The 27,504-nt window shown below is 47.3% G+C and overlaps 3 protein-coding genes across 13 annotated transcripts; all 3 read left to right on the top strand.

Moving 5' to 3' along the window:
• The first annotated feature begins 9,245 nt into the window (after positions 1–9,245).
• LOC116584003 (keratin-associated protein 4-12-like) lies at positions 9,246–9,982 on the top strand. Of its 6 annotated transcripts, none has more exons than XM_032331992.1 (3): positions 9,246–9,410; positions 9,462–9,605; positions 9,702–9,982. In XM_032331992.1, exons 1-3 carry the CDS (start codon positions 9,286–9,288, stop codon positions 9,934–9,936), a joined length of 504 nt encoding a protein of 167 aa, XP_032187883.1. In that variant the 5' UTR covers positions 9,246–9,285; the 3' UTR covers positions 9,937–9,982. The 6 variants fall into 6 exon arrangements, with proteins under 6 accessions (XP_032187883.1, XP_032187881.1, XP_032187885.1 ...); XM_032331993.1 differs by having other exon boundaries at positions 9,286–9,338; positions 9,402–9,545; XM_032331990.1 differs by having other exon boundaries at positions 9,462–9,982.
• A 6,588-nt stretch (positions 9,983–16,570) lies between these two features.
• LOC116584004 (keratin-associated protein 4-2-like) lies at positions 16,571–17,261 on the top strand. 3 transcript variants are annotated; one of them, XM_032331996.1, is made up of 2 exons: positions 16,571–16,735; positions 16,787–17,261. In XM_032331996.1, the coding sequence occupies exons 1-2, from the start codon at positions 16,611–16,613 to the stop codon at positions 17,259–17,261; spliced, it is 600 nt and encodes a 199-aa protein (XP_032187887.1). In that variant the 5' UTR covers positions 16,571–16,610. The 3 variants fall into 3 exon arrangements, with proteins under 3 accessions (XP_032187887.1, XP_032187886.1, XP_032187888.1); XM_032331995.1 differs by having other exon boundaries at positions 16,571–16,756; XM_032331997.1 differs by having other exon boundaries at positions 16,571–16,870; positions 17,006–17,261.
• Positions 17,262–23,885: 6,624 nt separating this feature from the next.
• LOC116584001 (keratin-associated protein 4-4-like) lies at positions 23,886–24,589 on the top strand. Of its 4 annotated transcripts, XM_032331988.1 has the most exons (3): positions 23,926–23,978; positions 24,042–24,185; positions 24,342–24,589. In XM_032331988.1, exons 1-3 carry the CDS (start codon positions 23,926–23,928, stop codon positions 24,574–24,576), a joined length of 432 nt encoding a protein of 143 aa, XP_032187879.1. In that variant the 3' UTR covers positions 24,577–24,589. The 4 variants fall into 4 exon arrangements, with proteins under 4 accessions (XP_032187877.1, XP_032187876.1, XP_032187878.1 ...); XM_032331986.1 differs by having other exon boundaries at positions 23,886–24,050; positions 24,102–24,589; XM_032331985.1 differs by having other exon boundaries at positions 23,886–24,071; positions 24,102–24,589.
• The last annotated feature ends 2,915 nt before the right edge of the window (positions 24,590–27,504 follow it).

Raw genomic sequence — 27,504 nt, 5'->3', positions numbered from 1 at the left:
CACATTGACAATAACACAATAATAGTAGGGGACTTTAATACCTCCCTCACTGAAATGGACAAATCATCTAAACAAAAGATCAACAAGGAAATAAAGTCTTTAAATGACACAATGGACCAGATGAACATCACAGATATATTCAGAACATTCCATCCCAAAGCAAAAGAATACACATTCTTCTCTATTGTACATGAAACATTCTCTAGAATAGATAACATCTGGGGTCACAAATCAGGTCTCAACTGGAACCAAAAGATTGGGATCATTCCCTGAATATTTTCAGACCACAGTGCTTTGAAACTGAACTCAGTCACAAAAAGAAAGTTGGAAACAACTCAAATATATGGAGGCTAAAGAACACCACACTAAAGAATGATTGGGGCAACCAGGAAATTAAAGAAGAATTTAAGAAACTGATGGAAACAAATGAAAACAGAAACACAATTGTTCAAAATCTTTGGGATGCAGCAAAGGTGGTCCTAAAAGGAAAGTATATAGCAATACAAGCTTTTCTCAAGAAACAACAAAGGGATAAACCCCACCTGGTCATGATGGATAATCTTTTAATGTACAGTTGGATCCTATTAGCTAGGATCTTGTTGAAAATCTTGGCATCCATATTCATCAGGGATATTGGTCTGAAATTCTCCTTTTTGATGGGGTCTTTGATGGTTTGGGGATCAAGGTGATGTTAGCCTCATAGAAAGAGCCTGGAAATTTTCCTTCTGTTTCTGTTTCTTTAAACAGCTTCAGGAGAATAGGTATTATTTCTTCTTTGAATATTTGGTAGAATTCCCTAGGGAATCCATCAGGTCCTGGACTCTTGTTTTTTGGGAGGTTTTTGATCACTGCTTCAATCTCGTTACTGATTACTGGTCTATTCAGGTTGTCAATTTCTTCTTGTTTCTGTCTTGGAAGTTTATAGGATTCCAGGAATGCATCCATTTTTTATAGGTTGCTTCAGTTATTGTCATATAGCTATTGATAGTCATTTCTGATGACTGTTTCTATTTCCTTGGTGTTAGTCATGATCCCTCCCCTTACATTCATGATTTTATTAATTTGGCTCCTTTCTCTTTTCTTTTGGACTAGCCTGGCCAGTGGTTGATTGATCTTATTAATTACTTCAAAGAACCAGCTACAGACAAAGGGCTGATATCCAAGATCTATAAAGAACTTCTCAAACTCAACACCCAACAAAGAAACAAATCAAAAATGTGCAGAAGATATAAGTAGACACTTCTCCAAAAAAGACATTCAAATGGCTGACACATGAAAAAGTGTTGAAATGTTTATTATCATTACCCTCAGAGAAATTCAAATCAAAACCACATTGAGATACCATCTTACACCAGTTAGAATGGCAAAAATTAACAAGCCAAGAAACAACAAATGTTGGAGAGGATGTGGGGAAGGGGATCCCTCTTACAGTGTTGGTGGGAATGCTCGTTGGTGCGGCCACTATGGAAAACAGTGGGAGGTTCCTCAAAAAAATAGACTTTATCCAATATGAAAACCAGAGATAAAATAGAAAATAGTAACAAAACAAAACAAAAACAAAAAACACCATAAATGGAGACACAGGGACCCGAAAGAAAATAACAAAAATATAACATTTGTATCACTACCATGCCAGAAAGAATGGAGAGGAAAACGGGACAAAAAGAGTAATTGAAGAAATAGTGGCTGAACTTTTCTTGTATTTAATGAAAGAAACAAATTGATAGATTAGAATAAGTGAAATGAAAACAGGAGAAGTCCAAAGAACTCCATGTAAAGACAAATTGTGATTAAATTTCTGAAAATAAAAGACAAAGTAAAAACCTTAAAATAAATAAATAAAAATAGAGCTACCCTATGATCCAGCAATTGCACTAGGTCATATATAGTGAAAAGATACAGATGTAGTGAAAAGAAGGGCCATATGCATCCCAGTGTTCATAGCAGCAATGTCCACAACAGCCAGACTGTTGAAAGAGAAGAGACACCCTTAATCAGGCAAATGGATAAAGAAGATGTGGTCTATATATGCAATGGAATATTACTCAGCCATGAGAAAGGATGAATAACCAAATTTTACATCAATATGCCTGAGACTGGAGGAGATTATGCTGAGTGAAACAGTTAAGCAGAGAAAGTCAATGATCATATGGTTTCACTTATTTGTGGAACGTAATGAATAGCAAGGAGGATATTGGAAGGAAGAGGGAAATGAAGGAGGGGAAATTGGAGGAGGAGATGAACCATGAAAGACTACAAACTGTGAGAAACAAACTGAAGGTTTTAGAGGGGAGGGGGTGGAGGAATGGGTTGGCCCAGGCATGGGTATTAAGAAGAGCACGTATTGCATGCAACACTGGGTGTTATATGTAAACAATGAATCTTGGAACAATCCATGAAAAACTAATGATGTACCGTATGGTGACTTACATAACTTTTTTTTTTTAATCGAAAGAAACAAGAAAGGTCTCAAATACACAACCTAACCCTAAACCTAAAGGAGCTGGAGAAAGAACAGCAAAGAAAGTCTAAACCCAGCAGGAAAAGAGAAATGATAAAGATCAGAGGTGCAATCAATAAAACAGAAACCAAAATAACAGTAGAATACATCAACAGAAGTAGGAGCTGGTTCTTTTAATGAAACAATAAGATTACAAACAAACAAACAAACAAACAAACAAAAAAAGAATTAGTAAGACTGATAAACCCCTGGCCAGATATATTAAAAACAAAACAGAAAGGACACAAATTAATAAAATCGTGAATGAAAGAGGCAAGATCACAATCAACACCAGAGAAATACATTGTAACAACATATTATGAGCAACCATAGGCCAGCAGATTTAACAATCTGGAAGAAATGGATGCATTCCTAGAGACCTATAAACTACCAAAACTGAACCAGGAAGAAACAGACAACCTGAACAGACCCCTAACCAGTAAGGAAATTGAAGCAGTAATCAAAAATCTCCCAACAAAAAAAGAGCCCAGTGACAGATGGCTTCCCAGGGGAATTCTACCAAACATTTAACGAAGAACTAATACCTATTCTCCTTAAACTGTTCCAAAATAGAAATGGAAGGAAAACTTCCAAACTCATTTTATGAGGTCAGCATTACCTTAACCCAATACCAGACAAAGACACCATTAAAAAGGACAATTTCAGACCAATATCCCTGATGAACATGGATGCAAATACTAGCCTATAGGATCCAATAGTACATTAAAAAAATATTCACCATGACCAAGTGGGATTTATTCCTGGGCTTCAAGGTTGGTTCAGTATCTGCAAATCAATCGATATGACACAATACATTAATAAAAGAACAAGAACCATACGATACTCTCAATACATACTGAAAAAGCACTTCACAAAGCACAGCATTCTTTCTTGATCAAAACTTTTCACAGTATAGGGATAAATACTGAGGATAAAAAATTGAGGGTACAGGGCGCCTGGGTGGCTCAGTGGGTTAAGCCTCTGCCTTCGGCTCAGGTCATGATCCCAGGGTCCTGGGATTGAGCCTCGCATCAGGCTCTCTGCTCAGCGGGGAGCCTGCTTCCTCCTCTCTCTCTACCTGCCTCTCTGCCTACTTGTGATCTCTGTCAAATAAATAAATAGACTCTTTTTAAAAAATTGAGGGTACGTACCTCAATATCATAAAACCCATCTATGAAAAACCCACAGTGAATATCATTCTCAATGGGGAAAAACTGAAGGCTTTTCCCCTAAGATCAGGAACATGGCAGGGATGTCCACTATCACCACTGTTGTTCAACATAGTACTAGAAGTCCTAGCCTCAGCAATCAGACAACAAGAAGAAATTAAAAGCATCCAAATCAGCAAAGATGAAGTCAAACTCTCACTCTTTGCAGATGACATGATATTTTATGTGGAAAACCCAAAACACTCCACCCCAAAACTTCTAGAACTCATACAGGAATTCAGTAAACTGTCAGGATATAAAATCAATGCATAGAGATCAGCTGTATTTCTACACACCAACAAGAAGACAAAAAAGCGAAATTTAGGAATTGATTCCATTTACAGCTGGAAACCATAAGATACCTAGAAACAAATCCAACCAAAGAGGCAAAGAATCTGTACTCAGAAAACTATAGAATTCTCATGAAAGAAACTGAGGAAGACACAAAGAAATGGAAAAACATTCCATGCTCATGGATTGGAAGAACAAATATTGTGAAAATGTCTATGCTACCTACAGCAATCTACACTTTTAATGCAATCCCTATCAAAATACCATTAACTTTTACCAAAAATTGGAACAAATAATCCTAAAATTTGTATGGAATAAGAAAAGACCCTGAATAGCCAGAGGAAAGTTGAAAAAGAAAACCAAAGCTGGTGGCATCACAATTCCAGACTTCAAGCTCCATTACAAAGCTGCAGTCATCAAGACAGTATGGTACTAGCATAAAAACAGACACATAGATCTATGGAACAGAATAGAGAGCCCAGAAATGGACCCTCAACTCTATGGTCAACTAATCTGCAACAAAGCAGGAAAGAATGTCCAATGGAAAAAAGATAGCCTCTTCAACAAATGGTGTTGAGAAAACTGGACAGCTCCATGCAGAAGAATGAAACCGGACCATTTTCTTAACCACACAAAAACAGACTAAAAATGGATGAAGGACCTCAGTGTGAGAAAGGAATCCATCAAAATCCTTGAGGAGAACACAGGCAGCAACCTCCTCGACCTCAGCCGCAGCAACTTCTTCCTAGGAACAACACCAAAGGCAAGGGAAGCAAGGGCAAAAATGAACTATTGAGACTTGAAGAAGGTACAAGTACTGTGGTTTCATGCATAGTGTGCAAAGTGCCTGCAACAGAATAGGAAAGCTTTCAAACACTGTTTGCTAAATACATAAGTGAGTGAAAACATATAACTCCACAGGACTCTAGTTTTATGATTCTATCAAACCCAACAAAGACCTTTCAAGAAGAACATTTCTAAATAACACATAGCTTGTCTGCAAACATGGGCCTGTTATTGTGATCCCAACAGTAATCAATCACTTGGGGCTTTTCTGGCCCCAACACAATCCCCACATGATGCTGTGCATATTCTAAACATTAAAGTCTGTGGTATCAGTGACTCACTTTTGCTATCAGGAAAGTAATTCTATTCTAAGGGCATTATACATTCCTGGGAGTGTCATGTATTGAGGCAATAATCCATTAGTTGGCTGACACATTATCTGAACCATTCCACCAGAAAAGGATGTCTTGAATGTCTCCTACAACCTTTAAATGTCTTGTTATGACATTCACACAATAGGATATCCTTAATTTAGACACATTCCTTCAGGGACATGAGCAGGCCAACTTTTCCTGGCCTGCACCCACATGAAATTTGCTTGTAAGGCAAATTGAGATGGTGAATATAATTACAGAAGTTATATTTAACTCAGTGTGGACCTACTTAATGTTAATTGTTCATTGCATATCATTCTGTACCTACCCCTTGAACTTATCACTTAGAAGCATTCTTTAGCTATGATTTTAATTTTATTATCTTTTAAACTATGTTCAATTAGCCAACACATAGTACATCATTAGTTTTTGATGTAGTATCCAATGATTCATTAGATGCTAAGATTCTCAATTATGCTTTAAATGTATTGAAAAGAAGCTAAAAGGCAGTATTTTTAAAAGTTCTAGCCAACCAAATTAGACCAGTCTGCCTTCTTGTTTTTCAATTGGTGAAATTTCATTACATTGTTTCTCTGGAGACATTTTATAACTTAGTATCATAATATAATTTAAAAGATCTTAAACATTGCTCAAATGTTTCCTCAAGCTCCAAAAACTTTTATTGAGTATGTAATATGTGCTAAGGACTTTGCTAGATGTGGAGGATTCAAAGAAGAACAACACTGTTGCAGCTCCATAGCCAAGATGGGTTGTACTCTTTGGGAATATCAAGGGACTAGAGCCAAAAAAGTGTTTGAAGGAGCAAGAGAAGGTATAAGAGAGTGGCATCTGAGCTATGTTATTGCTAGATAAAGAAGAGCGAGTAGGTTTTCCAGGGCATTGGATGGAACTGCAAAGGGTGGAATCTGAAAAGTGTGGACTAGGGCTTGGAGCAATGAGGAAGATAAGAGAGTGACTGGAGATGGGGTTAGAAAAGTAGGTGTGTGAAGGGTGTTGATGCCATGTTAATAAGTTTGGCATGTACCAGTGCACACCAGGGTGTCAATAGCCTTTTATCGTGAGGCCTCACCCCAAAAATGGAAATGTCACACAAAATCTGGCAGAGGTAATCAAAAGAAATGATAGTTCAAAAGATATGTCTCTAGGCTAAACCAAATGCCCTGTTCATTTTAAAACTTGATTTTATTTGAAACATACTAAAAAGAAGACAAAAGTATCTTTAATAATCCCAACATTCAAAAAAAATTATAAAGCACAAAGTAAACGTCTCCCTAATGACTTTCCTCCCATCTCTAAATTAAATTGATGGGTATTGTCCCTGAACTTTTCCCATGTTGATACAAATACTTCTATGTTTATATATGTGTACAAACATACTGTGACCCCGATCCCAAGGAATCTTGTGCTAAATTCATTCATTCAATAAGTACTTATTAGAGGCTTTCTATATACCATGCACTGTTCAAGCAACTCAGCATGTAACACCAAGAGCTGACATTCTCGAAGGGCAACTAACAATTAGCAGAAGATGGAACATGGTGATTTCAAATAAAGGTAAGTGTTAGGAAGACAGTTTAAAAATAGAGTACATTACAGTAAGAGACGAAAATGTTCTTGAGATTGTGAGGTCACAGAGTGGCTTCTCTTGAGGAGGGGATGATCTGACCTGTGACGTGGATGATGCTGAGAGATACAGGTGCTAAGAAAAGGCTGCCTCAAAATGAGTCACTTTCACATGAACATCATTTTCAGTTAAAGGGAATCAGAACCCAGCAAATTCCAGAAAAGTTCCTTATCTTCCCTTTAACACTGCTCGTACCAGAAAAAGAATATTAATGGTGATTCCGTTTCACTTAAGAAACTTATGTGCAAAATAAGGAAACCTATGTTTTTTAAACATCTCATCTCACCTTCCTAGGAGGTCTTCCTCCCCTTCATGTCCTCAGGCACCCACCCTCTACTTAGCTCATATAAGCAAAATGTTGCCTTTGGAATTTCAATGTATCTTCAGATTGCCCATGTGTATACCATAAAAATTTATTTTCACCTGCTAATCTTATTCATGAAAATTTGATACTTTGTGCACACACAAGGAACTTAAAGGAAGAGAAATTTGTTATCATTGACAGCATCCATTTTGAGTTTATCATTGTGTACTGTGTAAGAGAATGGTCAAGTTTCATTCTTCTACATACAGCGGCCCAGTTTTCCCAGCACGATTTATTGAAGAGACTGTCTTTTTTCCACTGTATATTTTCTGCTGTTTTGTCAAAGATTATTTGACCGTAGAGTTGAGGGTCCCTATCTGGGCTCTTTACTCTGTTCCACTGGTCTATGTATCTGTTTTTATGTCAGTACCATGCTGTTTTGGTGATCACATTAACAGCATCAACATTCTCTGGTATCTTCCACTCAAACAAAAACATACAGATGTGGATCTATTTGATGTTCTACGTCAAAAGACATCTATGGCAAAAGAAAACCAACTGAAAACACAATTGCATTTATGACTGTGGGGAACTTAATTAAAGAAAAGTGTAGATTCAAGTATAATGGAAATGTTCTATAGCGACAGGTGCGGGGATGACATGGATGGGCTTCTGAGTACCAACATGCACCACTATGGATGACTACACAAAGGATTTTTTAACTTCACTCTGTGTCAAGTCCACCAAAAACAGAAAATCAATCATAAAACGCAAAAAAGAAAGAGTGACGACATTATTCTTTATGAATAAATCTCTGTCTTTAATAAATTGTCATCTTGGCCACTTTGCCTTCAACTTAGTTAAATGACACTACTATGGGCTCTTCTGGATCTTTGCATGGCATGTTGCAGTTGTGTGTGTGTGCGGTGGGGGGTGCTTCCTATAATCGAAAAAGGAGTGGTGAGGAACCTGACAGAGGCACTTGCTCAAAGCACGAATGAACAGAATAGAGGAGTACGTCTCTAAGGATGGTCCCTGGAACTTCAACATCAACGTCATCTGGGTACTTGTCAGAAATGCCAAACCTCAGGCTCCACATGAATCAGAAACTGCAGGATGTGTCCCGACATATTTAACAGGCCCTTCGGATGACTGCCGCATCCCAACGTTGGACTATCGCTAAGTAGAGCAGGCGAAACAGTAACTGAACAAAGTTACCTTGGCTAACATCCATTCCGATTTCCAGTGGACACCCCCCACAACCCTACCCAACCCCACACACAAAATGTGCTGTACCTTTCCCAGGTCTGGGAATAAATTCTGAGGAGAGGCACATTTGTATTTTGCTACATTTCCTTTCCGTTCTGTTGAAGAGTATTCTTAAATACGAACGACTTAAGAATGAAGATGAGGCGACGTCTTTCAGAATCTAAAGACCATCCAGAGAAAGGCAACACAAAGATATGTGACCGCAAACTTAACGCTTCCGGAACTACGAATCAGGGCAGTGGCGGGAACCATTCAGATAGTGGCCTGCCACGGCTTTAGGGTAGACAACGTGACCCAAAGACAGAAACACCCCCCAGAAAACCCATTCCCGTGGCAGAGGTCAGCAACGTCACACACACATAGACAGCTGTCCCCTTCCTCATTGCTCAACAGTGACCCATACTACAGGGCCTTTTCCTCCTGTCTCATGCCCCTTCCCACATGCCACCCTATGCACATGGAATTTCCTCCCCACTGACCATTGGAAGAAATGCACAACCAGAGATAGGTTGGCCCCGATCCCATCCTGCTAGGGGATACACGAGGGGAGAGGAAGAATGTAATTGCAAATGCCACCTATCAGGTAACAGCCCTCTGCAGAGGAAGAGGAGAAGACAGTGGTCCAGAAGATGCCAGTGGTGTGAGTCAGGAGGAAAAGCAGACCTGACAGAACTGATCCCATCTAGAAAAGAAAATTTGTGTCCCACGAGCTCAAACCATTACATAGGCAAACACTGCTGTGCCTCTGATAATTACTTAAATAATGGGTAAACAACAACAAGGAAGACGTGTTGACAAATCACCCGGTTTGGGCAGTATATAGAGGCCACGGCACGAGGACAGACACTTCCACACTCAAGACCTTCGCTTTCCTGGAAACCCACCCAGAACCTCCAGCCTCTGACACCATGGTCAACTCCTGTTGTGGCTCCGTCTGCTCTGACCAGGGCTGTGGCGAGGAGTCCTGCTGCCGCCCCAGCTGCTGCCAGACCACCTGCTGCAGGACCACCTGCTGCCGCCCCAGCTGCTGTGTGTCCAGCTGCTGCCAGCCCTCGTGCTGTGGCTCCAGCTGCTGCAGGCCCAGCTGCTGCACCTCTAGCTGCTGCCGCCCCACCTGCTGCCAGACCACCTGCTGCAGGACCACCTGCTGCCGTCCCAGCTGCTGTGTGTCCAGCTGCTGCCGCCCCTCCTGCTGTGGCTCCAGCTGCTGTGGCTCCAGCTGCTGCAGGCCCAGCTGCTGCATCTCTAGCTGCTGCCGCCCCTCCTGCTGTGGCTCCAGCTGCTGTGGCTCCAGCTGCTGCAGGCCCAGCTGCTGCACCTCTAGCTGCTGCCGCCCCACCTGCTGCCAGACCACCTGCTGCAGGACCACCTGCTGCCGCCCAAGCTGCTGTGTGTCCAGCTGCTGCCGCCCCTCCTGCTGCGGTTCCAGCTGCTGCAGGCCCAGCTGCTGTGGCTCCAGCTGCTGCCGCCCCACCTGCTGCCAGACCACCTGCTGCAGGACCACCTGCTGCCGCCCCAGCTGCTGTGTGTCCAGCTGCTGCCGCCCCAGCTGTTGCTAGACCACCTGCTGCTCCCCAACCTGCTCTAGTGGCTTCTGCTGCTGAGGATCCTGACCTGCACCCCGCTGTCTTTCATCAACCAATCTTCCTCAGCTAGTCCCACTGAGCACGGAATCGTGACAGGCCAACTGTCAAACCTCAGTTCCGGCCGCCCTTTCAACCTACGTGGCCTCCAAATGTACTCCCCCACCAACAACACCCTCTTCCCCACCTCCTTCTTACTAGCTCCCTCCCAAGGGAATACGGACCTTGCATGTTCTCTGAAATCTCTCAGCCAGCGTGTCATCCCAAGCACACTCTTCTTTCCTGCCAGGTCTCCTCATACAGAGATGCTCCTATACCTCAAATAAACCTGAACGTCTCCGGGCATACAGATCGAAGGGCCTTGTGTCTCATTATTTTTCCCTCGTGAACTGTTATGCTTAGCAGGTCGGATGCATTTCTGGTGCTCCCTGCAGAAAGGGGAGTCCACCGCAGACGACTTCAGGATTTCCACCTCTATCCCCTCAGCACTCTCCATGCCGACATCGACACTGGTGGTTTATAGCAAGCCCCCGCTGCTCTCTGCTGAGCCCTTTGTCTAGATGAGGGAGGAAATTCTTGGCAGGCCACAGCTAGGGAGAGGAAGTCTCGAGGAGAAGTCCTCAACCAGTGGGCAGCACTTGGTGGATGAAGTGCTCTAGCCCCTTTAGCCCCTATCCCCTCGAGTGGGGGGTGTGAGACCGGGGGCCTCAGCCAGGACTGCACCTCAGCTACCTACAGGGCTTACCTGCTCTGGAAATCATTCTGGATTGGCTTCCATCCCTTCCCTGCATCACTCCTCACGTTCCCTACGGCACTTCTTGAGATCACCTCCCAAACAAACTACTTGCTCTCAGACCTCTGTTGTTGGAGTCTGCTCCGGACATCACCCTAACGCCAGCCTTCCGGAGCTCAGGATCAGGGCCTTCAAAACATCTCCATACAACAGGCTCGGTAACCGTGGTGGCTGGCCACCCCGAGCATGAATCTCCACTGAAGCACTTAATCTTTTCACTATATGCTGTTTCTTCCTACAGTACTTGCACACTTGGTCTTAGACTATTAGTCTCCAATTCCTAAAGTATCATTCTCCGCCCCTGAGGGACAGGACACTCTCCCATGAGGAACTCAGACAATCATGTCAGGAGCTGTCTCCCTAGAGGAGGCCTGTTTGAGGGGAACTGTCCCCATCTGTGATGCTTACACCGCACTCAAAAAACCAGAGACTAAAACACGATGTGCAAGGGAGAGCTCTCGGGAGAAATGCGTAAGAAACAGAGGGAGAGGGCACCTGGGTGGCTCAGTTGGCTAAGCAACTGTCTTCGGCTCAGGTCATGGTCCCGGTGTCCCGGGATCGAGTCCCGCATCGGGCTCCCAGCTCCATGGGAAGTCTGCCTCTCCCTCTGAACTTCTCACCTCTCATGTTCTCTCTCTCTCACTGTTTCTCTCTCCAAAAAGTAAATAAAATCATTTAAAAAAAAGAAGAAGAAGAAGAAGAAGAAGAAACGGAGGGAGACATATTAGGGCTCTAAAAGGAACGAATGCAAAATGGGGTTTCCGTCCAATTCCACCCCCACGTTCCGACCCCACAGATGAGGGGTGTGGACTGGGGAAGGGGACTGCTCCTCTTAGAGGCAAGGGGGCTGAGCCTATGTACTCCTCCATCACTTATCACTAGCCGTGGACAACCCCTGGTGCATAGAAAGAAGGGAGGGGCCAGACGTCCAGCTGTGGTCGACCCCTAGGCTGACACAATTCCCTGCACAGCAGTGTGTGCAAACAGTGTGAGCCGTGCGTAGCCCATACTCTGCACTAGCGTGTGGATCAGGGCATTTAAGGCAAAGATGCCCGAATGAATATCCATATCTACCCCTGCCTCTGCTCATGTCTATGGATTGCTCTCATTAACCCTGCTCCATGGGGTCTGCCACCACTTCTAGAAAATCTTACAAGACAGGGAGTTAGAGGATGGCTCCTCTGCTCCTTTAGCTGACTTGCCCGGGGGATCTGACCTCCAACCCCATCCCTGAGAGTGCTGAGCCCATGATTCCTACGTCCCCTTCAGGCTACACTGCTTGCTCATCGTCGGTTGATCCTGGGAATAGGAATACCAAGAATGCTCCTGTAGATCAGCCCAATGCTAAACATCTTCCTAATGGCTCCCAGAGCTCTCTTCTGATTTCCCGACACTAGAAACCCAGAGGGATAAGGTGCCAGCCAGAGTTTTCATACCAATTACATTTGACCGTGTTCCCCTCAAGCTAGCTTTCCTCCTTTGGAGACACGACCCCTAGATGCACACAGCCTACAATCAGAGGAGAAGGAGGCAAAAATTCCCCCAAATGGATCACCGGGATGAAGAAGATGTGGAAACTTCTCCTTGCACTCTAACCTCTAGATCCATGTATTCATACAGGGCCATGAAAGGTTCTGGATATCCTGCAGTCCAGTTCAACACAGATCCCATGTCCAACAGCCTGCCAACATATGAGTATTCCAGATTCCCATGGGGTCAATGGCTACAGATTCTTGGGCAAGGACTAAGGAAATTCTATGATAGACACTTCCTGGGGTCCTCCGCCCAGAAAGACTGGGCTCTCTGTTCATGGGTTAATAGGTCTGAGAACAGCCTGAGGTCTTCAAACTGTGTCAGGGATCATGACCTTCCATTGGGATCAAGGACCTTGGCCTTTGTTCTTTTATTCTTAAGCTCTTTTAAAGACACACACACACACACACCTCTGTGTGTGTGTGTGTGTGTGTGTGTGTGTGTGTTGTATGTGTGCGCACACACACAAAGGTGCACCGTATTTGGCTACCTATATCCTTGTTTGACTGTTCCAGGGGGAGAAAGAGAGACAGAGACAGAGATGGAGAGAGACCAAGCTCAGTCAAGGTGAGGGGCTGATGGAGAAGCAGACTCTCAACTGAGCAGGGAGCCCGAGGCAGGATTCGATCCCAACCCTCCAGGACCATGACCTGAGCCAAAGGCAGAAGCTGAACCGACTGAGCCCCCCAGGAGCCACGTCCACCTCCCCAGCCCCCGGCTGCCTATATCCTATTATGACGGACACCATGCCCGATGATCCATATCGTTAGGCCCCTGAGGGTTTCACATCATTCTGACCCTTGGCATTCCACTCTGGTGGGCCATCACATAATAATACACACATTACTTCCTCGAGTTCAATGCTGCCATCTGGACTCGGCCATTCAGGGATATTATCCTCCCATTATTCCAAGGGAGCATATTCCTGGTCCCAGCAATCCCAGCACAACCTCTCCCTTCAGAGAATAGGCAGCATTACCTCAGTGACCTGCTGACACCGATACTTGATGACTCCTGGATATCTTAGTAAACAGAGTGCCCCCAGACCTCTCCTAGGGAATCGAGGCCATTTGGACTTTCTGGCTTTAGGACTACATCAGTTTTAGCACTTCTCATTCTCTGCATGGTTCTTTTTTTTTTTGGATTATTTATTTATTCATTTATTTATTTGTTAGACAGAGAGTGAGACAGAGACAGAGACAGAGACAGAGAGACAGAGAGAGATCACAAGTAGGCAGAGAACCAGGCAGAGAGAGAGGGAAGCAGGCTCCCTGCTGAGCAGAGAGCCCAATGCAGGGCTCGATCCCAGGACCCCGAGATCGTGACCTGAGCCCAAGACAGAGGCTTAACTCGCTGAGCCTCCCAGGCGCCCCTTCTCTGCACTTTTTAATTCCTCCTTTCTCACCTGTGTGTGCAGTCGTCCTAGATGAATTTGTTCTGGCTATCCGTTCTTACACAGTATTACTGCAAAATTTAGCAGTTTCAAGTGACACTCATTTATGATCTCGGTTTCTGAGGATCCGATATCTCGGTAGGGACGGCCCACCTAGACCCTCCATTTCACAGGGTTTCCCAGGGCTGCACGCAAGGTGCTGCCTGGCACTGGGGTCTCAGGTGAGGGCCCCACTGGGGAAGAAGACACTTCTCACTTCACTTACATGCTCACTGGCGGGATTCAGTTCCTTGAGGGCCGCTAGCGTGGGGACCTTGCTTCCTTGCTGGATGGTGAATGGAGACCGTGCTCAGTTCTCTGCTGCAAGGATCTCTCCCACATTGTACCAGCTTCAGCAAGGCCAGAGAGAGAGAGAGAGACAGAGACAGAGAGAAAGAAAGGGTTGGCTTTGAGATGAAAGTCACAGTCCTTGGTAACTCAGCCCCTTGATGGTGCCATCTGCCATGGTTTAGAAGCACGTTACTTGACGGGAGGGAAATACAGGAGACCGTGAACACCAAGCGGTGGATAGCCTCTTGAAGGCCTTCTTGGAGTCTGCCTACCAGAACTCTTCCATAATACTGAGTGAAAAAAATCAAATCAGAATTCTCTGTTTAAAAATCAGAAACATATGAAAATCAAACTATGCTGTTTAGGTGTGCATACCTACCTCATTAAACCATAAGGAAAATGAATGAAAACGTTACTTGAAGAATCAGCACGGTAATCATCTGTAGCATCGAAAAAACGACTCTGGTCAACAAAGGACATATCAAGAGCCTTCTTGGTGGCAACAAAGTTCTATTTCGTGACTCAAGCTTTGGCTATACAAATATTTGCTCCATAACTGTTTTGTATCTTATGCTCTTATAGGTCACATGTTTTTCAGTCCTATGCATTTTCCATCAGATGAAAGAATTGTTTAAAAATTTAGGGTGAACAGAAACCCATACTCTATTTAAGATTTAAAATGAAAGCTTACCTTTAGGATTGGATGGCCACCCTACCATGAAATTTAAAGCTATGACTTCAAAGCAGTCTTGGAACGTCACTAGGACGGCACTGACTGAACTAGTGATACATGTGCATCAACATCAGTGATTCTTACAGGCAGAAGCCAAGTCAATGGTGCCCAACCAAAGAGAAATTCTGCAGACTATATGAATAGTATGTATACACACACACACACACACACACACACACACACACACACAAAAGCATGCACACTAGACCTAGATGTAGTGTCTGTTTGATGTTCCAGATCAAAAGAGATCCATGGTAAAAGAAAACCTACTGAAACAGCAATCACCTCGGTGACTGAGAGGATGTTACTAAAGGGCAGGTGGGGCCCGTCCAGTATAATGGAAATGTTCTATCCCGACAGGTGCGGGGATTACACGGATGGGCTTCTGTGTATCAAAATTCACCACTATGGTAGACTACACAAAGGATTTTTTAACTTCACTCTGTGTCAAGTCCACCAAAATCAGAAAGTCAATCATAAAAGGCAAACAAGAAAGAATGACGACATTATTTCTTTGTGAATAAATCTCTGTCTTAACAAATTGTCATCTTGGCCACTTTGCCTTCAACTTAGTTAAATGACACTACTATGGGCTCTTCTGGATCTTTGCATGGCATGTTGCAGTTGTGTGTGTGTGCGGTGGGGGGGTGCTTCCTATAATCGAAAAGCAGTGGTGAGGAACCTGACAGAGGCACTTGCTCAAAGCACGAACGAACAGAATAGAGGAGTACGTCTCTAAGGATGGTCCCTGGGACTTCAACATCAACGTCATCTGGGTACTTGTCAGAAATGCCAAACCTCAGGCTCCCTATGTAATCAGAACCTGGAGGATGTGTCCCACATATTTAACAGGCCCTTCGGATGACTGCCGCATCCCAACGTTGGACTATCGCTAAGTAGAGCAGGCGAAACAGTAACTGAACAAAGTTACCTGGGCTAACATCCATTCCGATTTCCGGTGGACACCCCCCCCACACCCCTACCCACCCCCCACACACAAAATGTGCTGTACCTTTCCCAGGTCTGGGAATAAATTCTGAGGAGAGGCACATTTGTATTTTGCTACATTTCCTTTCCGTTCTGTTGAAGAGTATTCTTAAATACGAACGGCTTTCAGAATCTAAAGACCATCCAGAGAAAGGCAACACAAAGATATGTGACCGCAAACTTAACGCTTCCGGAACTACGAATCAGGGCAGTGGCGGGAACCATTCAGATAGTGGCCTGCCACGGCTTTAGGGTAGACAACGTGACCCAAAGACAGAAACACCCCCCAGAAAACCCATTCCCGTGGCAGAGGTCAGCAACGTCACACACACATAGACAGCTGTCCCCTTCCTCATTGCTCAACAGTGACCCATACTACAGGGCCTTTTCCTCCTGTCTCATGCCCCTTCCCACATGCCACCCTATGCACATGGAATTTCCTCCCCACTGACCATTGGAAGAAATGCACAACCAGAGATAGGTTGGCCCCGATCCCATCCTGCTAGGGGATACACGAGGGGAGAGGAAGAATGTAATTGCAAATGCCACCTATCAGGTAACAGCCCTCTGCAGAGGAAGAGGAGAAGACAGTGGTCCAGAAGATGCCAGTGGTGTGAGTCAGGAGGAAAAGCAGACCTGACAGAACTGATCCCATCTAGAAAAGAAAATTTGTGTCCCACGAGCTCAAACCATTACATAGGCAAACACTGCTGTGCCTCTGATAATTACTTAAATAATGGGTAAACAACAACAAGGAAGACGTGTTGACAAATCACCCGGTTTGGGCAGTATATAGAGGCCACGGCACGAGGACAGACACTTCCACACTCAAGACCTTCGCTTTCCTGGAAACCCACCCAGAACCTCCAGCCTCTGACACCATGGTCAACTCCTGTTGTGGCTCCGTCTGCTCTGACCAGGGCTGTGGCGAGGAGTCCTGCTGCCGCCCCAGCTGCTGCCAGACCACCTGCTGCAGGACCACCTGCTGCCGCCCCAGCTGCTGTGTGTCCAGCTGCTGCCAGCCCTCGTGCTGTGGCTCCAGCTGCTGCAGGCCCAGCTGCTGCACCTCTAGCTGCTGCCGCCCCACCTGCTGCCAGACCACCTGCTGCAGGACCACCTGCTGCCGTCCCAGCTGCTGTGTGTCCAGCTGCTGCCGCCCCTCCTGCTGTGGCTCCAGCTGCTGTGGCTCCAGCTGCTGCAGGCCCAGCTGCTGCATCTCTAGCTGCTGCCGCCCCTCCTGCTGTGGCTCCAGCTGCTGTGGCTCCAGCTGCTGCAGGCCCAGCTGCTGCACCTCTAGCTGCTGCCGCCCCACCTGCTGCCAGACCACCTGCTGCAGGACCACCTGCTGCCGCCCAAGCTGCTGTGTGTCCAGCTGCTGCCGCCCCTCCTGCTGCGGTTCCAGCTGCTGCAGGCCCAGCTGCTGTGGCTCCAGCTGCTGCCGCCCCACCTGCTGCCAGACCACCTGCTGCAGGACCACCTGCTGCCGCCCCAGCTGCTGTGTGTCCAGCTGCTGCCGCCCCAGCTGTTGCTAGACCACCTGCTGCTCCCCAACCTGCTCTAGAGGCTTCTGCTGCTGAGGATCCTGGCCTGCACCCCGCTGTCTTTCATCAACCAATCTTCCTCAGCTAGTCCCACTGAGCACGGAATCGTGACAGGCCAACTGTCAAACCTCAGTTCCGGCCGCCCTTTCAACCTACGTGGCCTCCAAATGTACTCCCCCACCAACAACACCCACCTCCCCACCTCCTTCTTACTAGCTCCCTCCCAAGGGAATACGGACCTTGCATGTTCTCTGAAATCTCTCAGCCAGCGTGTCATACCAAGCACACTCTTCTTTCCTGCCAGGTCTCCTCATACAGAGATGCTCCTATACCTCAAATAAACCTGAACGTCTCCGGGCATACAGATCGAAGGGCCTTGTGTCTCATTATTTTTCCCTCGTGAACTGTTATGCTTAGCAGGTCGGATGCATTTCTGGTGCTCCCTGCAGAAAGGGGAGTCCACCGCAGACGACTTCAGGATTTCCACCTCTATCCCCTCAGCACTCTCCATGCCGACATCGACACTCGTGGTTTATAGCAAGCCCCCGCTGCTCTCTGCTGAGCCCTTTGTCTAGATGAGGGAGGAAATTCTTGGCAGGCCACAGCTAGGGAGAGGAAGTCTCGAGGAGAAGTCCTCAACCAGTGGGCAGCACTTGGTGGATGAAGTGCTCTAGCCCCTTTAGCCCCTATCCCCTCGAGTGGGGGGTGTGAGACCGGGGGCCTCAGCCAGGACTGCACCTCAGCTACCTACAGGGCTTACCTGCTCTGGAAATCATTCTGGATTGGCTTCCATCCCTTCCCTGCATCACTCCTCACGTTCCCTACGGCACTTCTTGAGATCACCTCCCAAACAAACTACTTGCTCTCAGACCTCTGTTGTTGGAGTCTGCTCCGGACATCACCCTAACGCCAGCCTTCCGGAGCTCAGGATCAGGGCCTTCAAAACATCTCCATACAACAGGCTCGGTAACCGTGGTGGCTGGCCACCCCGAGCATGAATCTCCCTGAAGCACTTAATCTTTTCACTATATGCTGTTTCTTCCTACAGTACTTGCACACTTGGTCTTAGACTATTAGTCTCCAATTCCTAAAGTATCATTCTCCGCCCCTGAGGGACAGGACACTCTCCCATGAAGAACTCAGACCATCATGTTAGGAGCTGTCTCCCTAGAGGAGGCCTGTTTGAGGGGAACTGTCCCCATCTGTGATGCTTACACCGCACTCAAAAAACCAGAGACTAAAACACGATGTGCAAGGGAGAGCTCTCGGGAGAAATGCGTAAGAAACAGAGGGAGAGGGCACCTGGGTGGCTCAGTTGGCTACGCAACTGTCTTCGGCTCAGGTCATGGTCCCGGTGTCCCGGGATCGAGTCCCGCATCGGGCTCCCAGCTCCATGGGAAGTCTGCCTCTCCCTCTGAACTTCTCACCTCTCATGTTCTGTCTCTCTCACTGTTTCTCTCTCCAAAAAGTAAATAAAATCATTTAAAAAGAAGAAGAAGAAGAAGAAGAAACGGAGGGAGACATATTAGGGGTCTAAAAGGAACGAATGCAAAATGGGGTTTCCGTCCAATTCCACCCCCACGTTCCGACCCCACAGATGAGGGGTGTGGACTGGGGAAGGGGACTGCTCCTCTTAGAGGCAAGGGGGCTGAGCCTATGTACTCCTCCATCACTTATCACTAGCCGTGGACAACCCCTGGTGCATAGAAAGAAGGGAGGGGCCAGACGTCCAGCTGTGGTCGACCCCTAGGCTGACACAATTCCCTGCACAGCAGTGTGCGCAAACAGTGTGAGCTATGCGTAGCCCATACTCTGCACTAGCGTGTGGATCAGGGCATTTAAGGCAAAGATGCCCGAATGAATATCCATATCTACCCCTGCCTCTGCTCATGTCTATGGATTGCTCTCATTAACCCCGCTCCATGGGGTCTGCCACCACTTCTAGAAAATCTTACAAGACAGGGAGTTAGAGGGTGGCTCCTCTGTTCCTTTAGCTGACTTGCCTGGGGGCTCTGACCTCCAACCCCATCCCTGAGAGTGCTGAGCCCATGATTCCTACGTCCCCTTCAGGCTACACTGCTTGCTCATCGTCGGTTGATCCTGGGAATAGGAATACCAAGAATGCTCCTGTAGATCAGCCCAATGCTAAACATCTTCCTAATGGCTCCCAGAGCTCTCTTCTGATTTCCCGACACTAGAAACCCAGAGGGATAAGGTGCCAGCCAGAGTTTTCATACCAATCACATTTGACCGTGTTCCCCTCAAGCTAGCTTTCCTCCTTTGGAGACACGACCCCTAGATGCACACAGCCTACAATCAGAGGAGAAGGAGGCACAAATTCCCCCAAATGGATCACCGGGATGAAGAAGATGTGGAAACTTCTCCTTGCACTCTAACCTCTAGATCCATGTATTCATACAGGGCCATGAAAGGTTCTGGATATCCTGCAGTCCAGTTCAACACAGATCCCATGTCCAACAGCCTGCCAACATATGAGTATTCCAGATTCCCAGGGGTCAATGGCTACAGATTCTTGGGCAAGGACTAAGGAAATTCTATGATAGACACTTCCTGGGGTCCTCCGCCCAGAAAGACTGGGCTCTCTGTTCATGGGTTAATAGGTCTGAGAACAGCCTGAGGTCTTCAAACTGTGTCAGGGATCATGACCTTCCATTGGGATCAAGGACCTTGGCCTTTGTTCTTTTATTCTTAAGCTCTTTTAAAGACACACACACACACACCTCTGTGTGTGTGTGTGTGTGTGTGTGTGTGTTGTATGTGTGTGCACACACACAAAGGTGCACCGTATTTGGCTACCTATATCCTTGTTTGACTGTTCCAGGGGGAGAAAGAGAGACAGAGACAGAGATGGAGAGAGACCAAGCTCAGTCAAGGTGAGGGGCTGATGGAGAAGCAGACTCTCAACTGAGCAGGGAGCCCGAGGCAGGACTCGATCCCAACCCTCCAGGACCATGACCTGAGCCAAAGGCAGAAGCTGAACCGACTGAGCCCCCCAGGAGCCACGTCCACCTCCCCAGCCCCCGGCTGCCTATATCCTATTATGACGGACACCATGCCCGATGACCCATATCGTTAGGCCCCTGAGGGTTTCACATCATTCTGACCCTTGGCATTCCACTCTGGTGGGCCATCACATAATAATACACACATTACTTCCTCGAGTTCAATGCTGCCATCTGGACTCGGCCATTCAGGGATATTATCCTCCCATTATTCCAAGGGAGCATATTCCTTGTCCCAGCAATCCCAGCACAACCTCTCCCTTCAGAGAATAGGCAGCATTACCTCAGTGACCTGCTGACACCGATACTTGATGACTCCTGGATATCTTAGTAAACAGAGTGCCCCCAGACCTCTCCTAGGGAATCGAGGCCATTTGGACTTTCTGGCTTTAGGACTACATCAGTTTTAGCACTTCTCATTCTCTGCATGGTTCTTTTTTTTTTTTTTGGATTATTTATTTATTCATTTATTTATTTGTTAGACAGAGAGTGAGACAGAGACAGAGACAGAGACAGAGAGACAGAGAGAGCTCACAAGTAGGCAGAGAACCAGGCAGAGAGAGAGGGAAGCAGGCTCCCTGCTGAGCAGAGAGCCCAATGCAGGGCTCGATCCCAGGACCCCGAGATCGTGACCTGAGCCCAAGACAGAGGCTTAACTCGCTGAGCCTCCCAGGCGCCCCTTCTCTGCACTTTTTAATTCCTCCTTTCTCACCTGTGTGTGCAGTCGTCCTAGATGAATTTGTTCTGGCTATCCGTTCTTACACAGTATTACTGCAAAATTTAGCAGTTTCAAGTGACACTCATTTATGATCTCGGTTTCTGAGGATCCGATATCTCGGTAGGGACGGCCCACCTAGACCCTCCATTTCACAGGGTTTCCCAGGGCTGCACGCAAGGTGCTGCCTGGCACTGGGGTCTCAGGTGAGGGCCCCACTGGGGAAGAAGACACTTCTCACTTCACTTACATGCTCACTGGCGGGATTCAGTTCCTTGAGGGCCGCTAGCGTGGGGACCTTGCTTCCTTGCTGGATGGTGAATGGAGACCGTGCTCAGTTCTCTGCTGCAAGGATCTCTCCCACATTGTACCAGCTTCAGCAAGGCCAGAGAGAGAGAGAGAGACAGAGACAGAGAGAAAGAAAGGGTTGGCTTTGAGATGAAAGTCACAGTCCTTGGTAACTCAGCCCCTTGATGGTGCCATCTGCCATGGTTTAGAAGCACGTTACTTGACGGGAGGGAAATACAGGAGACCGTGAACACCAAGCGGTGGATAGCCTCTTGAAGGCCTTCTTGGAGTCTGCCTACCAGAACTCCTCCATAATACTGAGTGAAAAAAATCAAATCAGAATTCTCTGTTTAAAAATCAGAAACATATGAAAATCAAACTATGCTGTTTAGGTGTGCATACCTACCTCATTAAACCATAAGGAAAATGAATGAAAACGTTACTTGAAGAATCAGCACGGTAATCATCTGTAGCATCGAAAAAACGACTCTGGTCAACAAAGGACATATCAAGAGCCTTCTTGGTGGCAACAAAGTTCTATTTCGTGACTCAAGCTTTGGCTATACAAATATTTGCTCCATAACTGTTTTGTATCTTATGCTCTTATAGGTCACATGTTTTTCAGTCCTATGCATTTTCCATCAGATGAAAGAATTGTTTAAAAATTTAGGGTGAACAGAAACCCATACTCTATTTAAGATTTAAAATGAAAGCTTACCTTTAGGATTGGATGGCCACCCTACCATGAAATTTAAAGCTATGACTTCAAAGCAGTCTTGGAACGTCACTAGGACGGCACTGACTGAACTAGTGATACATGTGCATCAACATCAGTGATTCTTACAGGCAGAAGCCAAGTCAATGGTGCCCAACCAAAGAGAAATTCTGCAGACTATATGAATAGTATGTACACACACACACACACACACACACACACACACACACACACAAGCATGCACACTAGACCTAGATGTAGTGTCTGTTTGATGTTCCAGATCAAAAGAGATCCATGGTAAAAGAAAACCTACTGAAACAGCAATCACCTCGGTGACTGAGAGGATGTTACTAAAGGGCAGGTGGGGCCCGTCCAGTATAATGGAAATGTTCTATCCCGACAGGTGCGGGGATTACACGGATGGGCTTCTGTGTATCAAAATTCACCACTATGGTAGACTACACAAAGGATTTTTTAACTTCACTCTGTGTCAAGTCCACCAAAATCAGAAAGTCAATCATAAAGGCAAACAAGAAAGAATGACGACATTATTTCTTTGTGAATAAATCTCTGTCTTAACAAATTGTCATCTTGGCCACTTTGCCTTCAACTTAGTTAAATGACACTACTATGGGCTCTTCTGGATCTTTGCATGGCATGTTGCAGTTGTGTGTGTGTGCGGTGGGGGGTGCTTCCTATAATCGAAAAGCAGTGGTGAGGAACCTGACAGAGGCACTTGCTCAAAGCACGAACGAACAGAATAGAGGAGTACGTCTCTAAGGATGGTCCTTGGGACTTCAACATCAACGTCATCTGGGTACTTGTCAGAAATGCCAAACCTCAGGCTCCCTATGTAATCAGAACCTGGAGGATGTGTCCCACATATTTAACAGGCCCTTCGGATGACTGCCGCATCCCAACGTTGGACTATCGCTAAGTAGAGCAGGCGAAACAGTAACTGAACAAAGTTACCTGGGCTAACATCCATTCCGATTTCCGGTGGACACCCCCCCACACCCCTACCCACCCCCCACACACAAAATGTGCTGTACCTTTCCCAGGTCTGGGAATAAATTCTGAGGAGAGGCACATTCGTATTTTGCTACATTTCCTTTCCGTTCTGTTGAAGAGTATTCTTAAATACGAAAAGCGACTTTGCACGAATCTAAAGGACCATCCAGAGAAAGGCAACACAAAGATATGTGACCGCAAACTTAACGCTTCCGGAACTACGAATCAGGGCAGTGGCGGGAACCATTCAGATAGTGGCCTGCCACGGCTTTAGGGTAGACAACGTGACCCAAAGACAGAAACACCCCCCAGAAAACCCATTCCCGTGGCAGAGGTCAGCAACGTCACACACACATAGACAGCTGTCCCCTTCCTCATTGCTCAACAGTGACCCATACTACAGGGCCTTTTCCTCCTGTCTCATGCCCCTTCCCACATGCCACCCTATGCACATGGAATTTCCTCCCCACTGACCATTGGAAGAAATGCACAACCGGAGATAGGTTGGCCCCGATCCCATCCTGCTAGGGGATACACGAGGGGAGAGGAAGAATGTAATTGCAAATGCCACCTATCAGGTAACAGCCCTCTGCAGAGGAAGAGGAGAAGACAGTGGTCCAGAAGATGCCAGTGGTGTGAGTCAGGAGGAAAAGCAGACCTGACAGAACTGATCCCATCTAGAAAAGAAAATTTGTGTCCCATGAGCTCAAACCATTACATAGGCAAACACTGCTGTGCCTCTGATAATTACTTAAATAATGGGTAAACAACAACAAGGAAGACGTGTTGACAAATCACCCGGTTTGGGCAGTATATAGAGGCCACGGCACGAGGACAGACACTTCCACACTCAAGACCTTCGCTTTCCTGGAAACCCACCCAGAACCTCCAGCCTCTGACACCATGGTCAACTCCTGTTGTGGCTCCGTCTGCTCTGACCAGGGCTGTGGCGAGGAGTCCTGCTGCCGCCCCAGCTGCTGCCAGACCACCTGCTGCAGGACCACCTGCTGCCGCCCCAGCTGCTGTGTGTCCAGCTGCTGCCAGCCCTCGTGCTGTGGCTCCAGCTGCTGCAGGCCCAGCTGCTGCACCTCTAGCTGCTGCCGCCCCACCTGCTGCCAGACCACCTGCTGCAGGACCACCTGCTGCCGTCCCAGCTGCTGTGTGTCCAGCTGCTGCCGCCCCTCCTGCTGTGGCTCCAGCTGCTGTGGCTCCAGCTGCTGCAGGCCCAGCTGCTGCATCTCTAGCTGCTGCCGCCCCTCCTGCTGTGGCTCCAGCTGCTGTGGCTCCAGCTGCTGCAGGCCCAGCTGCTGCACCTCTAGCTGCTGCCGCCCCACCTGCTGCCAGACCACCTGCTGCAGGACCACCTGCTGCCGCCCAAGCTGCTGTGTGTCCAGCTGCTGCCGCCCCTCCTGCTGCGGTTCCAGCTGCTGCAGGCCCAGCTGCTGTGTGTCCAGCTGCTGCCGCCCCACCTGCTGCCAGACCACCTGCTGCAGGACCACCTGCTGCCGCCCCAGCTGCTGTGTGTCCAGCTGCTGCTGCCCCAGCTGTTGCTAGACCACCTGCTGCTCCCCAACCTGCTCTAGAGGCTTCTGCTGCTGAGGATCCTGGCCTGCACCCCGCTGTCTTTCATCAACCAATCTTCCTCAGCTAGTCCCACTGAGCACGGAATCGTGACAGGCCAACTGTCAAACCTCAGTTCCGGCCGCCCTTTCAACCTACGTGGCCTCCAAATGTACTCCCCCACCAACAACACCCTCCTCCCCACCTCCTTCTTACTAGCTCCCTCCCAAGGGAATACGGACCTTGCATGTTCTCTGAAATCTCTCAGCCAGCGTGTCATCCCAAGCACACTCTTCTTTCCTGCCAGGTCTCCTCATACAGAGATGCTCCTATACCTCAAATAAACCTGAACGTCTCCGGGCATACAGATCGAAGGGCCTTGTGTCTCATTATTTTTCCCTCGTGAACTGTTATGCTTAGCAGGTCGGATGCATTTCTGGTGCTCCCTGCAGAAAGGGGAGTCCACCGCAGACGACTTCAGGATTTCCACCTCTATCCCCTCAGCACTCTCCATGCTGACATCGACACTGGTGGTTTATAGCAAGCCCCCGCTGCTCTCTGCTGAGCCCTTTGTCTAGATGAGGGAGGAAATTCTTGGCAGGCCACAGCTAGGGAGAGGAAGTCTCGAGGAGAAGTCCTCAACCAGTGGGCAGCACTTGGTGGATGAAGTGCTCTAGCCCCTTTAGCCCCTATCCCCTCGAGTGGGGGGTGTGAGACCGGGGCCTCAGCCAGGACTGCACCTCAGCTACCTACAGGGCTTACCTGCTCTGGAAATCATTCTGGATTGGCTTCCATCCCTTCCCTGCATCACTCCTCACGTTCCCTACGGCACTTCTTGAGATCACCCTCCCAAACAAACTACTTGCTCTCAGACCTCTGTTGTTGGAGTCTGCTCCGGACATCACCCTAACGCCAGCCTTCCGGAGCTCAGGATCAGGGCCTTCAAAACATCTCCATACAAACAGGCTCGGTAACCGTGGTGGCTGGCCACCCCGAGCATGAATCTCCCTGAAGCACTTAATCTTTTCACTATATGCTGTTTCTTCCTACAGTACTTGCACACTTGGTCTTAGACTATTAGTCTCCAATTCCTAAAGTATCATTCTCCGCCCCTGAGGGACAGGACACTCTCCCATGAGGAACTCAGACCATCATGTTAGGAGCTGTCTCCCTAGAGGAGGCCTGTTTGAGGGGAACTGTCCCCATCTGTGATGCTTACACCGCACTCAAAAAACCAGAGACTAAAACACGATGTGCAAGGGAGAGCTCTCGGGAGAAATGCGTAAGAAACAGAGGGAGAGGGCACCTGGGTGGCTCAGTTGGCTACGCAACTGACTTCGGCTCAGGTCATGGTCCCGGTGTCCCGGGATCGAGTCCCGCATCGGGCTCCCAGCTCCATGGGAAGTCTGCCTCTCCCTCTGAACTTCTCACCTCTCATGTTCTCTCTCTCTCACTGTTCTCTCTCCAAAAGTAAATAAAATCATTTAAAAAGAAGAAGAAGAAGAAGAAGAAGAAACGGAGGGAGACATATTAGGGGTCTAAAAGGAACGAATGCAAAATGGGGTTTCCGTCCAATTCCACCCCTATGTTCCGACCCCACAGATGAGGGGTGTGGACTGGGGAAGGGGACTGCTCCTCTTAGAGGCAAGGGGGCTGAGCCTATGTACTCCTCCATCACTTATCACTAGCCGTGGACAACCCCTGGTGCATAGAAAGAAGGGAGGGGCCAGACGTCCAGCTGTGGTCGACCCCTAGGCTGACACAATTCCCTGCACAGCAGTGTGCGCAAACAGTGTGAGCCATGCGTAGCCCATACTCTGCACTAGCGTGTGGATCAGGGCATTTAAGGCAAAGATGCCCGAATGAATATCCATATCTACCCCTGCCTCTGCTCATGTCTATGGATTGCTCTCATTAACCCCGCTCCATGGGGTCTGCCACCACTTCTAGAAAATCTTACAAGACAGGGAGTTAGAGGGTGGCTCCTCTGCTCCTTTAGCTGACTTGCCCGGGGGCTCTGACCTCCAACCCCATCCCTGAGAGTGCTGAGCCCATGATTCCTACGTCCCCTTCAGGCTACACTGCTTGCTCATCGTCGGTTGATCCTGGGAATAGGAATACCAAGAATGCTCCTGTAGATCAGCCCAATGCTAAACATCTTCCTAATGGCTCCCAGAGCTCTCTTCTGATTTCCCGACACTAGAAACCCAGAGGGATAAGGTGCCAGCCAGAGTTTTCATACCAATCACATTTGACCGTGTTCCCCTCAAGCTAGCTTTCCTCCTTTGGAGGACACGACCCCTAGATGCACACAGCCTACAATCAGAGGAGAAGGAGGCACAAATTCCCCCAAATGGATCACCCGGGATGAAGAAGATGTGGAAACTTCTCCTTGCACTCTAACCTCTAGATCCATGTATTCATACAGGGCCATGAAAGGTTCTGGATATCCTGCAGTCCAGTTCAACACAGATCCCATGTCCAACAGCCTGCCAAACATATGAGTATTCCAGATTCCCAGGGGTCAATGGCTACAGATTCTTGGGCAAGGACTAAGGAAATTCTATGATAGACACTTCCTGGGGTCCTCCGCCCAGAAAGACTGGGCTCTCTGTTCATGGGTTAATAGGTCTGAGAACAGCCTGAGGTTCTTCAAACTGTGTCAGGGATCATGACCTTCCATTGGGATCAAGGACCTTGGCCTTTGTTCTTTTATTCTTAAGCTCTTTTAAAGACACACACACACACACCTCTGTGTGTGTGTGTGTGTGTGTGTGTGTGTGTGTTGTATGTGTGTGCACACACACAAAGGTGCACCGTATTTGGCTACCTATATCCTTGTTTGACTGTTCCAGGGGGGAAAGAGAGACAGAGACAGAGATGGAGAGAGACCAAGCTCAATCAAGGTGAGGGGCTGATGGA

Source organism: Mustela erminea, unplaced genomic scaffold (assembly GCF_009829155.1).
Source record: "Mustela erminea isolate mMusErm1 unplaced genomic scaffold, mMusErm1.Pri scaffold_43_arrow_ctg1, whole genome shotgun sequence".
Lineage (NCBI taxonomy): Eukaryota > Metazoa > Chordata > Mammalia > Carnivora > Mustelidae > Mustela > Mustela erminea.
Note: the sequence above shows the minus strand (reverse complement) of the source record. Positions and strands in the feature narration are given on the sequence as shown.

Coding starts and splice junctions, on each gene's coding strand:
- LOC116584001 (XM_032331985.1), top strand. CDS start 23,926: ATGGTCAACTCCTGTTGTGGCTCCGTCTGCTCTGACCAGGGCTGTGGC. Junction 24,072..24,101: donor TCCAGCTGCTGCCAGCCCTC/GTGCTGTGGCTC, acceptor CTGCAGGCCCAG/CTGCTGCACCTCTAGCTGCT.
- LOC116584003 (XM_032331989.1), top strand. CDS start 9,286: ATGGTCAACTCCTGTTGTGGCTCCGTCTGCTCTGACCAGGGCTGTGGC. Junction 9,432..9,461: donor TCCAGCTGCTGCCAGCCCTC/GTGCTGTGGCTC, acceptor CTGCAGGCCCAG/CTGCTGCACCTCTAGCTGCT.
- LOC116584004 (XM_032331995.1), top strand. CDS start 16,611: ATGGTCAACTCCTGTTGTGGCTCCGTCTGCTCTGACCAGGGCTGTGGC. Junction 16,757..16,786: donor TCCAGCTGCTGCCAGCCCTC/GTGCTGTGGCTC, acceptor CTGCAGGCCCAG/CTGCTGCACCTCTAGCTGCT.